Source organism: Gobio gobio, assembly GCF_949357685.1.
Source record: "Gobio gobio genome assembly, chromosome: 6".
NCBI lineage: Eukaryota > Metazoa > Chordata > Actinopteri > Cypriniformes > Gobionidae > Gobio > Gobio gobio.
This window is the reverse complement of record NC_137102.1, coordinates 34,903,802-34,918,988: the sequence shown is the minus strand read 5'-3', so window position 1 is coordinate 34,918,988 and position 15,187 is coordinate 34,903,802. Positions and strand designations below refer to the sequence as shown.

Below are 15,187 nucleotides of genomic sequence, written 5' to 3'. Positions count from 1 at the left end.
GAAAAAGAAAAATAAAAATTATAAAATGGCGATTGCAGTAAATGGGTAGAGTTCAATGATGTAGTTTTGATTTAAACACTGGTCACCACATGTGTCACTAAGCATAGCGACATGTGCCATCGGCTTCGGTGCGTCAGATGCCATGCCACTTAAATGTTAATACCGCCTCTCCCTCAGTACAAGTTTGGAATCACTTTAAAGTACAGCATTCCAACTTTGTGAATATTCAAAATGATTCTCGATGGAGTCTAAACCAATGAAATGTGATTTTCAAACTCATGCTGATGTAAACAAAATGATCTTACTTGTGCTGACTGGCGTGCACGCACAGACGTCTCAGACAGCGCATGATCCCGATATACACGTATACACGGAATTACAGTATTTCAAAATATCTTAATAAAAGTTAAGTCTTTTGTGAACATTTGATTAACTGTTGGGGAAAAACATCTGATGTCTGACATTATATTAGATACGTGCGGTACAATAGGTCTTAATATAGGCTGTCTGTCTCAATGTTAATCAAACCATTGTGGTATCATGAAAAAAAAAAGTTGAATATTTTTCCTATAGACATTTGATTTTGATGTGGTGTGTGCGCAAAATTTTGTGTTACTACCAGGGACTTTACGGTATGGTTGAAAATAACTAACTCATTTTTGAAAATTTGCCCATTGCGACTAATTTTGCCAGCATGGGTCACATCTGTTACGACAAGGCTATAATTACAGGTGAGGCTTAGCAAATAATATAGGCCAATTTTTTCCTTCTTTTTTTATCTATGAAAAATAGCAGCCTACACATCAAGAAACTATAGCTACAACATGCCATGCTATAAAAATCTTTAGTGGAAAACCTATGCCCTTAACAGATGATCAATTATAAACTCAATAAGTTAGTCAAAACTTACCACAATAAATACAATAAAACTTTATCATTTCTAGTAACGGTGATTAAATTCTCAATAGAAATCAAATGGGTTACACATTTTATCATTAGCTTTGTGATAGGAACGTCTTGTGCAAATCTTATCACACTTTGAGCGCAAACGCACACATAGTGGCCTATACAGTGATACACACACCCCTCATGCAAAATTAAATAATAGGGCTTCAGTCATATTGCGCTGATAATTGATCCTTTCAGTTCATAAGGGAACTTGGTGCTTACAAAAGCTCTGAACGCACACAGTAATTAATTAATAGCCTGTTTCTTTCGGTTTAATTCTATGTTTACATTAACCATGGTATAAATATGGAGGAAACTGTACTCGTTAGTTTTAGTTAAGAGACTGATTGTGATCAGCATGAGAAGAGTAATCAGGTGAACTAATAATTTCATTACCAAAATAAATTTAACAGCCGGTGTGGCTATAGATTTGGTCCAAGAGAAATGAAAATTGGTCAAGAGAACTGAAAATTGGTCAGATTACTATTCAGGAGCACCATAATCAGGGTGTCAAATTTCATCAGTTTCTGGTTTCTAGGGCTGAAATATAAAGAAAACCAAGAAAAATGATAAAGAGAACCAACAATTACAATAGTGGCTAAAGCACCTTTTGTGCTTGGCCCCTAAAAAAAGTTGCAGTTAAAAGTGATGAAAAAAAGTGAATTCCGCTTTTTTTCCCTTTTCTTTTTTGGAGTTACCTGTTTTAGTTTGTGTGGCCACAGACACCATCTCTGCAGTCAGTGACGATGAGCCATTGATTGTTTGGGTTGCGCCATTCTCCTGATGACAATCAGAACACAGACAGACTTATCAAACACATGATCCATGATCATATATTACAGACTCTAGGTTCTAAGTGTTAGATTAGGTTCTAAGAGTTAGATCTTGTCATAACTATGATGAATAAATGAACATGCTCACTTTCACCTCCTCTGGGAGATGTTCATCCTCTTCCTGTGGACCCCACTCTCCATTCCACTGGGGCGGTTGCAGAGTGAGCATACTGGGAAACAAAACTCAACCAAGACAATACAACATTAAATCTAAACTATTGTTTCTCCATAAAAAACAACTCAAATGCTCATCCATTTTATATACTTAAATTGTAAAAATCATTAACAGTAGGATCCAGATTCCTTCAGAACAAAACCACCATGATTTTTTAAACTTGTTAACATGCAGGTGGTCACGGTGACCCCTGTTTAAACCATAAGCTTAACCAATGTACACTATATTGCCAAAAGTATTGGGACACCCCTCCAATAATTGAGTTCCAATCACTTCCATGGCCACAGGTGTATAAAATCAAGCACCTAGGAATGCAGACTGCTTCTACAAATATTTATGAAAGAAAGGGTCGCTCTCAGGAGCTCAGTGAATTGAAGCAGGGTACCATGATAGGTTGCCACCTGTGCACTGAGAAATTTCCTCACTACTAAATATTTCACGGTCAACTGTTAAAGGTATTATAACAAAGTGGAAGCAATTGGGAACAACAGAAACTCAGCCACGAAGTGGTAGGCCAAGTAAAATCACAGAGCGACGTCAGTCGCATGCTGAGGCGCACAGTGCGCAGAAGATTAGCTCAAGAACAGTGCATAGAGAGCTTCATGGAATGGGTTTCCATGGTAGAGCAGCTGCATCCAGGCCTTACATCACCAAGTGCAATGCAAAGCGTCGGATGCAGTGATGTAAAGCACGGCGCCACTGGACTCTAGAGCAGTAGAGATGTGTTCTCTGGAGTGACGAATAACGCTTCTCTGTCTGGCAGTCCGATGGACAAGTCTGGGTTTGGTGGTTGCCAGGAGAACATTACTTGCATGACTGCATTGTGCCAAGTGTAAAGTTTGGTGGAGGGGGGATTATGGTGTGTGTGTGTGTGTGTTGTACATGATTATGGTGTGTGTGTGTCGGGGGTTGGACTAGGCCCCTTAGTTCCAGTGAAAGGAACTCTTAATGCTTCAGCATACCAAGACATTTTGGACAGTTTCATGCAGCCAACTTTATGGGAACAGTTTGGGGATGGCCCCTTCCTGTTCCAACATGACTGCACACCAGTGCACAAAGCAAGGTCCATAAAGACATCGGATGAACGAGTTTGGTGTGAAGGAACTTGACTGACCTCAACCCGATAGAACACCTTTGGGATGAATTAGAGAAGAGACTGCAAGCCAGGCCTTCTCGTCCAACATCAGTGCCTGACCTCACAAATGTCCTTCCAGAAGAATGTTCAAAAATTCCCATAAACACACTCCTAAACCTTCTGGAAAGCCTTCACAGAAGAGCTGAAGCTGTTACAGCTGCAAAGGGTGGGCCAAATCCATATTAAACCCTACGAATTAAGAATGGGATGTCATTAAAGTTCATGTGCATGTAAAGGTAGGCGTCCCAAAACTTATGGCAATATAGTGTATATCAGTTCTTGACAAAATACACATCAATCAAAAAAATAATTGAAACCTGCGCTTCTACATATGACCACTGTTTTACCATTTATATCTTTAAGCGACTGCAATTTTATAGGTTTACCGGTCTATGCTCCAATGTGGAGGTGCAGGTTAACAGAAAAAGTTTAAAGCATATGCTAGACATGAAGACTGGAGAATACAACGAAACTCAGCTCTTTTCCTGTCCTTAAAAAGATTTGTTTGCACAATATTTCCCCAGTGACAACATAAAATCCCAAACTTCATGTCAGACTATACAAATAGTATGGCTGCCCCCTAATAGTAGACTAAACATTAGTCAACAAGAAGAGGAAAAGAGTTATCATCAATTCTATCAATGCATGAACCTGAACGAGGCTCGGGACAGTTGACGGGCCAGCGCTGCATTGTCATGTTTAAACCTTGACAATTTAATCATTGAAGTGCAAGACGATGCGAAAGGGAGCTAATTTCATTAATTGCGCGCTGTGTGGAAAGTTTAGTGTGCGCACACATCCAAAGCTCGTCCAGAAAGCCGCTCCTCAGACAGCAAGTGAATACTTAAACGGAGCTCTCGTTCATGTCTACATGCGCTTTTGCAAAAAAAAATCACACAAAAAAAATGTTAAAAAAATAGCGAGTATCCGAGTAAACATAGTCGGTTATATCTTAAGTGAATGTAAACAGTTGAGAAAGAAAACGCATGTGTACAGTATCGGTATATTGGTGCCTTTTTTGCAAAAACAGTTTAATGTTCGGTAAAAAATATTTATTAAAAGTTAGTTTTAGGCCCTGGCTTTGTTCTACATTTACTGAGAAATAGGGTACTATGTTAACAATGTTAAATTGAATATTCATTTTCAGCTCTGAAACTCAAACATATACTTGTGGCAACAGAAAAGGGTTTAAATATTTATATTAATATCATAAATGAGTGACTAGTCGAACTTAATAATAAACGACTAATATTTGACTAGAAAAATCTTTAATTGAGGACAGCCCTAACAAATAGTTGGAGTTCCGTCAAAATCGACCAAACCATTTGATTCTTCATTAGATCATTTTGCGACTCCAAAATTCTGATAATGTGACATTTAATTGACTGCTTTTAGCATGTCACACCAAATAGTCCAAGACGGTGTTTTTATCTCTCATAGAAGCGCCAATATTTTCTAGACATTGTCTCAGAACTTCAGCTGTTAAAAGCTCAACAGAAAAGTCGTTTTATAATTTGCCCAATGGTGACAGAAACTATTTGCAATAGAGTTATTTGTCAAAGCAATATGACATTGAAAATATCTGATGTAATAATTAGCACAATGTGATTCTTACTGTTGTCGCCAAAATGTTTTATCTGTTCCAAAGCGCAATGGCACCTCCTTGTGGTCACCCTGGACAAAACAGGATATTCTTGTAAGAATCTTTAAACATGAAATGGCAGCAGTGTGGTGGAGCGAGCCAGCAGCACCTGTTGAAGGAGAACTCCACGTCCAGAGGTTCTCCGAGGTAGCTATGCTGGAAATCAGCATTCACGCGTAAACTCACGTCATCTTCTGTGATCTGTGAACATCATTGCACACTTTTGAGTGACAAAGTCAATCAAATCACATTACAAATACTGCCCAATACAATAAGGTAAATTCCTGCAAAACATTCACCGTCTTATTGGTTACAACTTTTAAAAGAAAAAAAAAAAACAATTGAAAAAAAATTGGCTCTGATTACCAGGAAATTCACAAACTGATACAAAGCATACATAAATGTAGGGCTGTCACTAACAATTATTTTTGTTAAATCAAGTAATCAGTCAATTATTTTGATTAATCAATCATATAAAATAGACCTATGCAAACAATATATAATTTTGTTTTTTTTAGAAAAAATAACAATAAGGTAATATTTGGTTCAAATAAAGTATTAAAATCAAGTAATCATATGGTTTTATAGAACACTGTCTATATATTATATATAATATGTATTTTTACAATCAACTTGAGTAAATAATGTATGCATTTATGTATGACAAATGCCTGCAGAAGGGCGCCAGCGGCCTGATGTTGTTACACTTTACAGCAGATCAAATCCTTTAATATTGGTCAATATTATTTACTATTTGATTCAAATGTTCACTTAAGCTTTAATATTTGATCACTTTACAATAGAAATGCTACAGTCACTGTAATTTCTTGAACAAGAAAATGTGGACATCAAAACATGCAAACTTTTATTTTGAAATCATGATGAACAGTTCGCATATTTAGAAAATGATGTTCTCTCCTGTGTTGCTGTAGGTTTATAAATGATTTATCTTACAAATCTTTGCGTTCTCAGATGAACGTTACAAGCATCCCAAACTCACATCATATGCAGAGATGAGAACATGTAAATGAGAACAGTTCATGTCTAGCAGTCATGTGGAGACACACGTAACCAACACGCATGTTAATAATTAAAAGCGCATACATATATTAAACCTGCAGGGCATATATTAATTTAATATTTCTTTGTGAATTCTCAATAGCATTATATTTGCTCTAGTATTGTTTTTAAATGGTTTTAATACATTGTGCAACCTTAGAAAATGGTCTAATAATGCAGTTCATGGATTCTCGTCTGTAGAATGCTCCACTTCTGGTATTTTGCTGGTTAAATCGACACGGGTAAATTGCAAACAATTTTTTTTTAAAGCAAGTACTCGTGACAGCCCTACATAAATGTAAATGTAAATTAACTATATGAAGAAACCTAGTTGGAGACCTACATGGAAAGAATAATCTAAACATTAAGAACAGAAATTTTCAAGATACCTCTGTGACGTAAGACATATACTCAAGAACAATTCCTCCACTACAGGGTTTCTTCAGAACCACTTTATCACCTATAGGAGGATTAAACAATTTTAGTATTACGTACACCAAATGACTCTCACAAAAAGATGCAAAATTAGATGCAGAATTTGCTCTTTTCACCAAGTTTTTTTTTTTTTTATGAATATTTAATATGCAAAATATGAAACTTTATTTTAGCATTTACTCACCCTTGCATTATTCTCACAGTATTATTTTCCATTATCAGTGATTAACTATTATATTTTGTATTCAGTATTTCTCCTGTTCCTCCTTGCCTCAGGAGACTTGGAATGTAGTGCTTGATTTATAGGACTATTTTATAGGACTATTTTATAGGACAGGGGTATTCAACTTAAATTTAAAGAGGTCCAGTTAGAGAAAATTTCTTGACGCGAAGGTCCGGAAGATCATAAATGTCAAACTAGTTAGTGTGATATATATTTAAGTAGCCTAATAGTTGTATCAACATCTGCATGAAATCAATACCTGACTGTCAAATCAAATGAATTCAGTTCAATTCAAAAACTTTTTGACAATATTTATTGTCACGCAACATAGAACTGAACATAAGTGTAGATATATATAACGTTCTCTCTAGTGATGCACCGAAATGAAAATTCTGGGCCGAAACCGAAAATTTAGGATGCACTTGGCCGAAAACCGAAACTGAAGCTGAAAATGGCTTCTTTTAAAAATGTATACTAATATATATTGCTTGAATTTAATGGATCTGAAATGAAAAAAAAAATCAGAAACCAATAGAATAATCAAACTTTTATTAAGTTACATTACAAAACCTAAAATATTTTTAACAATAAATTTAAATAATAATACCAAATAGGCCTAATATTATTCTTCAAGTTTTATGTTCCATCAAATAAAATAGTTTTTTAACAATTGTACAAAAAAAGATCCACAATTATCGGAATAACTGCACACAAAATCACAGAATGGTTCTCGTTAAGAACATGAGATGCTGCACTGAATAGTCTCTTAATGTCTGTCACTGTTCTCTGGGAAAAATGGCATTTGAGGGGTAAAATATGTGTTTTTTTTGGCAGGGTTGCCTGCTAAAATCCGTATTCTTGGGTCTAAATATCACAATTGGGGTCGCTTCAGCCCCCAGACATGGAAAAACATCCCGCGGGAAAACCGCGGACTTGGCAACACTGCTTGGGGCAGATAAATACCTGCGTTCATCCGCACAAGCAATGGAAAGCGGCCTTCGTTCGCGCGCCAGTAGTCAAGGGGATTGTTGCTTCTGGCAATGGGTAGTTAAGCTGGATACGTCTCTATTTGTTCTCATACCGCTGACATGCTTAATCTTTGATAGGCAGACGCGTCGCGTGATAACGGCTCGACCGTGAGTGAAACCTTAGCGCTTGCGCACGAATGGGAGGGGCGGGTGACATTCATTTTCGGTTTACGTTTTCAGCTGTTTTTTTTTATTTATCCGGCTGTGAGGTGAAGACCACATGTCCCAAGATTCTGCGCTCAAACGTGCCGTCATCAAACTACGCCTTTATTTTGAACAGGCGACCTCTAGTGGACGGAAAAGTTACATAGTGTAGCTTTAAATAAATAAAAGGGCTACATTTCAAAATAAGAGAAAATAAAATGCAAAAATTGTGTATGTTCAAACAAAATGTTTAACTTCAGAAAAAGAAAACAAAGGGAGGAACAGCTTGAATTTCCCCTTTTCTATTTCTCATCTTGACTTAATAGTCTCGACCAATTTTACAGATGATAAATCTCAACACATCTTAACAATTGAACAGTTATGAGTATCACGTTCTTTCCCTCTTATATCCCATTTCTTAGTGAGAGAATTGAGCTCTAGCTTGGATTGCCAGAATTTTAAACCTGGGCTTGAATGGAGTCAGGGCCATTCTCATACACATGTGGAGGTGCTCATTGGTGAGCCTAGAACGATATTTAGTTTTGATTATGTTCATTGTAGAGAAAACTGCCTCACAGTTGTATGTTGAGCCAAACATGGTCAAGGTGTATAGGGCTACTTTTCTCATACCCCTTTTCCACCAAGGCAGTGCTAGAGCTAATTCAGAGCCAGAGCTAGTCCCAGTTCATAGTTGGTTCGACTGAGGAGCCTTCTAAGAACCGTTTGCTTTTCCACATGCTGAGAGCCACAACAGAGCCAGGTGATGTGGCAATGTTGCCAAGTCCGTAGTTTTGCCGCGGGCTGTTTTTTTCATGTCCGCGGGATGAAGCGACCCCAATTGTGTGATATATTAGCCCCGGGAATGCGAATTTTAGTAGGCAACCATGCCAAAAAAACACATATTTTACCCCCAAATGTGATTTTTACTGGGGAATCCCCCCTGAAACGCGATTGGGCTTGTTTTGAGTAGCAATTGGGCGGGTTTTGTTGTGAAAACCTGGCAACCCTGGGCAGCGGGAAACAAACACACACCAGGCTTGTTCGAGATGCATCAACACTGCACAGACCCATCCACGTATGATATAAAAAAAAACGCATGAGTGAATCAAAAGCATAAGGAGTCATATACTCTCGCTGGACTCGTTATCATACGACGATCGGTCTCTGCACAGCACCGCTGCGAACAAGCCTTCCATCAACAATGCAAACGCTGCGTTACTATTGATTCACATGGCTTTACGATCCTACATCAGCATCAAAACACAACGAAAACACAGCGAATCCAACGCATTCATGCAGTTCACCGTAATTTGTATAGACGGAGATTACAAACGAGCAGCAGCTGTTAGCTCCATTAGCTGCTATTTCAACAATGGCGGATCTCAAGTTTGTGTTGGTCTTGTTGACCCCGCCCCCAGCGCCTGACGTAATCAGTTCTTACTTCTAGCCCAGCAATGTTTTGGTGCTACTTAAGAACCACTTTTCCTGGCTCGGAGCTGGGGATTTGGGTGTGGAAACACGAAGAACCGATTTGAAACTAGGCTCTGGCTCCAATCTAGCTCTAGCTCTGCCTTGGTGGAAAAGGGGTATCAGACCTGGGAAAGCGGTCTCAGGGACCATTTGGAGCCAGAAAGTGGAAGGGTCAGTTCTTACTAAGTGCTCTTTCAGGGCCACATCTTCTTGGAGATCAACCAATTGCATCTGGAGGGACCCAGCATTTGCCCATTTAAAGTGCTGTGTGACTTCTTTCGAGAACCCCCTCACATCTGTGATGAGTAATGGGTTCTGAATGAACATGATGAGCTGCTTTCCAAAGCTGAAGTTGTCAAAACGGTTGCTAAAGTTTACAATCAGCTTATCAATACAAACAAAAGAAGACACATCTCTCTGTCCCTGAACCTGTTCCTGCACTGCTGGGGAGTGTGCACAGTCTCCCTGCAGGTCTTTCTTGAACACCTCAAGTTTCCACTGAAAGGAGGGGACAGCTGTCATCAGTTCACAAATTGAATTGTCCTTGCCCTGTAGCCTCAAATTGAGCTCATTCAGATGTGAAGTGATATCAACCAAAAAGCCCACATTATCCATCCGTTTCTCATTTTCTAAAAAAAAAAAAAGAGAGAAAACTGTGTTGCCTTCTGACTTCTTAGCTCTCTTAGCTCCCTCCCTTTGCGGAGCCATCTCACATTGTTGTGCAACAAAAGATCATCAGCATTAGCATCAACTTCTCTGAGGAATTCCCTAAGCATGCGATGCTGGTAAGAAGAGGATGCCCTGAGAAAATTTATCATTTTCATTATTGTATTCATCACCTCAGCATGCTCATCTGACAGGGAGGCACAGAGTAGAGCCCTGCGCGGGACTGTTTTCTTCATCCCGCTCCCGCCCGCACCCGCCGAATTTCTGACCATTACCGCCCGCTCCCGCAACGTATGTGTTACACTCCCGCCCGCTCCCGCAATATGTATGTCAACTTGACCTGCAGGGAGTGCTGAGCGTTTTTGGTGAGGTATGATCAAGTAGCTATGTATTTGCCAGCTGCGCAATATGTGGATACATATAACGTTATACCGCATGATTTTGCCTACCAAAACAATTGAGAAACTTCTCCAAATGTCAGACTTTCCTTGCTTAGCTTTTGTGCTGTAAATACCTCGTTTGAGGTTCTTTTCTACATCATCTATTGACATCTTCTCCATCATGTCGTTAGGTAACCTCCCTATCCCGCCGATTCCCGCTGTGTTTTTTTTAGCCGCCCATTCCCGCCCGCAGCAAAATTCAAACCGCCCGCTCCCGCGAGATTTACGTTGGGTCCCGCGGGACTCAATCCCAATGCAGCCCTCTAGCACAGAGGACAGATTGATGGATGATGCAATGGTAAGCTATGAGCTCAGGATTGTCCTCTTTCAGTCTTGCTACAGCTCCTTTCTCTCTCCCTATCATAGCAGGGGCTCCATCTGTGGTTACACCAGTTAGATGTCTTCTCCTCTTGTACTGGTCTGAAGGGGAGTGACACCTAACAGGTCTTCACAGAATGCTTTCTGGTCTGTGTTGAAAAACCTTACATACACTAACAGCTGAGCATTGTCACACATGTCAGTGGACTCATCCACAGCTAAGCCTACACATGATGCCTTATGCATGGCTTCATCTAGCTGGGTTAGCACGTCCTGAGCTAATAGTTTGCTTTTCTTTGTGGCAGATGATGCTGACATAGGTATTTGCTTTATTTTATCAGAAAGCTCTTGTTTTGGTTTTCCTTCAAGTAGTGTTTCAGCTACTGCACTCATGCATTCTTTGACAATCCCCCCATCAGTAAATGGCTTTTTGTGTTGACCCAAAATCCATGCAACTCTGAGGGAACACTCATTAGCACGTTGTTGGGCAGTGAATGTGTGGCTCAGGATCCTGGTGGACTGGTCATATTGGGCTCTGAGCTGGGCTACTTATTTTCTGTGATCTCACTTCAGATTTGAATGGGTATGTTTGTTCAAAACCTTTATGTTTTGTCTCATAATGGCGTTTCACATTGGCACTTTTAATAAGTGCTACGGTTTCTGAACATATGAGACACACTGGTGTAATGCTCCCAGTGGGAAGTATGAACAGAAATTAATCTGTCCATTCTGGATTAAAGGCTCTATTTTTGCTGTCCACTTTTCTTTTTTTGGAGAGCGCCATTTGTTCTTTATTTTTCTCTCACTTTCTCCATCTCACTCGACTGTTTCTCTCATCCGTCTCACTCGACTGTTTCTTTCACTCACTTTCTCCGTCTCACTCGTCTGTTTCTCTCACTCACTTTCTTCGTCTCACTTGTCTGTTTCTCTCGCTCACTTTCTCCGTATCATTCGTCTGTTTCCCTCACTCACTTTCTTCGTCTCACTTGTCTGTTTCTCTCGCTCACTTTCTCCGTCTCATTCGTCTGTTTCTCTAACTCGCTTTCTTCGTCTCACTTGTCTGTTTCTCTCGCTCACTTTCTCCGTCTCATTCGTCTGTTTCTCTCACTCACTTTCTTCGTCTCACTTGTCTGTTTCTCTCACTCACTTTCTTCGTCTCACTTGTCTGTTTCTCTTGTTAATTTTCTCCAACTCACTCGACTGTTTCTCTCACTCACTTTCTCCGTCTCACTCGTCTGTTTCTCTCGCTCACTTTCTCCATCTCATTCGTCTGTTCCTCTCACTCACTTTCTTCGTCTCACTTGTCTGTTTCTCTTGTTCACTTTCTCCAACTCACTCGACTGTTTCCCTCACTCACTTTCTTCGTCTCACTTGTCTGTTTCTCTCGCTCACTTTCTCCGTCTCATTCGTCTGTTTCTCTCACTCACTTTCTCCGTCTCACTCGTCTGTTTCTTTCACTCACTTTCTGTCTCACTCATCTGTTTCTCTCGCTCACTTTCTCCGTCTCATTTGTCTGTTTCTCTCACTCACTTTCTTTGTTTTACTCGTCTGTTTCTCTCGCTCACTTTCTCCGTCTCATTCGTCTGTTTCTCTCACTCACTTTCTCCGTCTCATTCATCTGTTTCTCTCACTCACTTTCTTTGTCTCACTTGTCCGTCTCTCACTCACTTTCTCCGTCTCACTCGACTGTTTCTCTCACTTTCTCCGTCTCACTTATCTGTTTCTATCACTCACTTTCTCCATCTGACTCGTCTGTTTCTTTTACTCACTTTCTCCATCTCACTCGTCTGTTTCTTTCACTCACTTTCTCCGTCTCACTCGTCTGTTTCTCTCGCTCACTTTCTCCATCTCACTCGTCTGTTTCTTTCACTCACTTTCTCCGTCTCACTCATCTGTTTCTTTCACTCACTTTCTCCGTCTCATTCGTCTGTTTCTCTCACTCACTTTCTTCGTCTCATTCGTCTGTTTCTCTCCCGTCTCACTCGACTGTTTCTCTCACTCATTTTCTCCATCTCACTCGACTGTTTCTCTCACTCACTTATTTCGTCTCACCTTTTCATGTGTAACTTGCCTCTACCTCTCTCATCTGTCTGCACTGTAGTCGCAAAGTTTATTGTTTACGGCCTTGAAAACAGACTTGATTGGTATCAAGTGGGATGGCTTAACTGCACAGATAAACCCAGACTGCAGCGAACGTCAAAACTTTTGTCTGGTTAATAGCTACTTTTAAAAGACAATTTGCCTTGGCCATAATGTAAAATCAAATAAAAGAATGAAGGTGATTCTGATAACACACATTTATTAAAACACAGAATAACAACAAATCAAGAACAAGAAAACGGGAACAACACTCAGACCGAAACTCTGATTTACATTTCACTTATAATTAGCAGCACAATTAATTTTTGAAAATAAATTATGTTCTTGAAATATTGTAAGGTGGTCATATGAACTAGCGAATGAATGTTTAAAAAACAATATGCAAAATCAAAATTGAATAGCTCTGTAACGGATTGCGAAAAGTGCGTGCAATCTGTTGGAAGTCATTAGTTGGGTTAGTAAAATAACAAAATTATATTTATGTAGAAAAAAAATATTTCTGTTTAGAGTGTAGCGTCTGTAGGAATTGTGGACGCAGACATATAGTTTAATGAATCTTCCAAATTATTCGATCAAATGAACATCCCCTTCACAAAGCCCAATTCAGCTCCAGACCCCAGGAAATCGACCATCGATCACAAGAGAGATGGAGGCTCGATTCTGCCCGGAGCTACTAGTTGTTGATAATAATTAACTGACTTCCGATGGACTTTTGTTCAAAACTTAGTTAAAGAGGACAGAGGACTCATTGTGATCACAAGACAGAGAAACAAACCAGATCTCTGTCTTTTCAATGACCGGTAAATTAACTCCACGTGACACAGCTAAAACTCAAAGCAAACTCACAGAAACTGTTACATATGGAGTGCATCAAATCACTGATTATTGGACTTCCATTCAAATAGCCTTCAACATAGCTTGTTAGACTTTCATTCAAATAGCCTTCAACATAGCTTGTTAGTGTGTTACAACTGATACACGTGACTATTATGCATGTATATTACTCCCAATTCATGCAATTATATAACTATTGAATGAGTGGATGAAAAGGCACTATGTTTGATACCTGTGTGTTCGTATGGGTATAATCCAACAGATGAGCTGAATGAAATCTTTATAGAATTGATCATGTCCTTATAGTAAGAAATTAGGTCTAAATTTACTCTCTGCTTAAAAGCAGGAAACTAAATTACTATAGATAACCCAATTTTATGGGAGGGGTGGAGACACAGTCACCCCTGAAGCCTAATTGGCCAGAACCCATCCAGGGGATGGGCACATTTTTGAGTTTAATCTCAGAACACGATCGAAGAATTCAGTTCGGTTCCAGTTCACGTCACAGCTAGTTCACGTCACAACAGTTCGAGCCGGTTCAAGGCCTGTTCGTTTAGAGATGAATTAAGTCCTAGCAGTTTGACCAGAGTTGAGTTCTGAACAGAGAGCTCCCAGGAGACGATCTGACGATCGTGGCAGACCAAGATCAGAGAAAATGGGTTAAACAACGATTTCATTCAGGCCATCTGCTTTTCTCTCACTTTCCTTTCTTTTACTTAAAGTTTATTTTCTTTCCATTAAGTCTCGGGTTCTGTTAAGTTCCGCCGCAAAAGTTTCTCAACAACGAGTTTCCAAAAGCGCGCTTCAACTTCACACAACGCCCACAAGACTTTTATCCAGCCGCCAACACGCCACGTGATTGGCTTCCCAAGACGTCGATCCAAGACACGACCAGACCTTCAGCGAATCAAAGATCCGGGAAAACCCCTGTGCAGCCAGGAAAAGGGAACCCCCTTTGTCAGACGACACACGAGACAAACGCAAGTAATGCCTCTAGATTCCCAGCTGAACTGGTGCATTAGATCAAATGTAATAACCCTGCCTAAGAAGCGATAGGAGGTTAAATTACTGATCAATGGTTTCTTCAGGTCGTGTCATAAATGCATATATTGCTTGGGATTTCATAATTTCTCTCTCTTAGAACTTATTCTTTTCCTCACCTTCTTCCTTTCTGCAACGTGTGAATGTGCGAGTGCGTGTGTTTATGTTAGATATTAGTTTGATGTGTTAGAGTAATCAATAAAGTTCCGTTTGTATTCAAAGTTAACTGTTCTTGTGTTATGTGCTTCTCAATTTAATGTCTTGAACTGCCGATCTAAGTTACCTGGCTGTTAAATAGTGTTTCACTATTGTTCGGATATTAATATCCGCTGCAGAGTTGATATTTACGGCCTGTCCAAATGAACGCTGGAAGAGTCATTTGCTCGGCTGTGAAATAGACTCTCAAAATTCCCTGTGAATTAATTAATTCATTCATTTGAGCTAAATATACATGTTTCCCTTTAACAGAGCCCCCTTTAAGTTCTTACATATCGGCGGACGAATAAGTTAAGGCAGGGGTGGGCAACAGTTTTAGTCTGAGGGCCACAGTTACTTTGGCAAAGTAAAAGGAGGGCCACACTTTGGACAATTGCAATTAAACATAGCTACATGATTAAATCGTACAAATTAATTAAATGCAGATATGTATAAGGCTACAGTTACTTTTACTTTTGCCAGCCTATTTCAAGGCCTAAT

General features: G+C 39.6%; 1 protein-coding gene across 1 annotated transcript in view; it reads right to left on the bottom strand.

Annotated features, from left to right (window-relative positions):
• mov10l1 (Mov10 like RNA helicase 1) overlaps nt 1-15,187 on the bottom strand; it is a gene marked incomplete at its 5' end in the record, with an annotated part of 140,656 nt that overhangs the window by 21,599 nt on the left and 103,870 nt on the right. Inside the window, 5 exons of the mRNA XM_079820450.1 lie at nt 1,647-1,728; nt 1,870-1,951; nt 4,843-4,934; nt 6,182-6,252; nt 9,218-9,721. Of these exons, the coding sequence (XP_079676576.1) occupies nt 1,647-1,728; nt 1,870-1,951; nt 4,843-4,934; nt 6,182-6,252; nt 9,218-9,721 (831 nt within the window). The remainder of the gene's footprint in view (nt 1-1,646; nt 1,729-1,869; nt 1,952-4,842; nt 4,935-6,181; nt 6,253-9,217; nt 9,722-15,187) is intronic.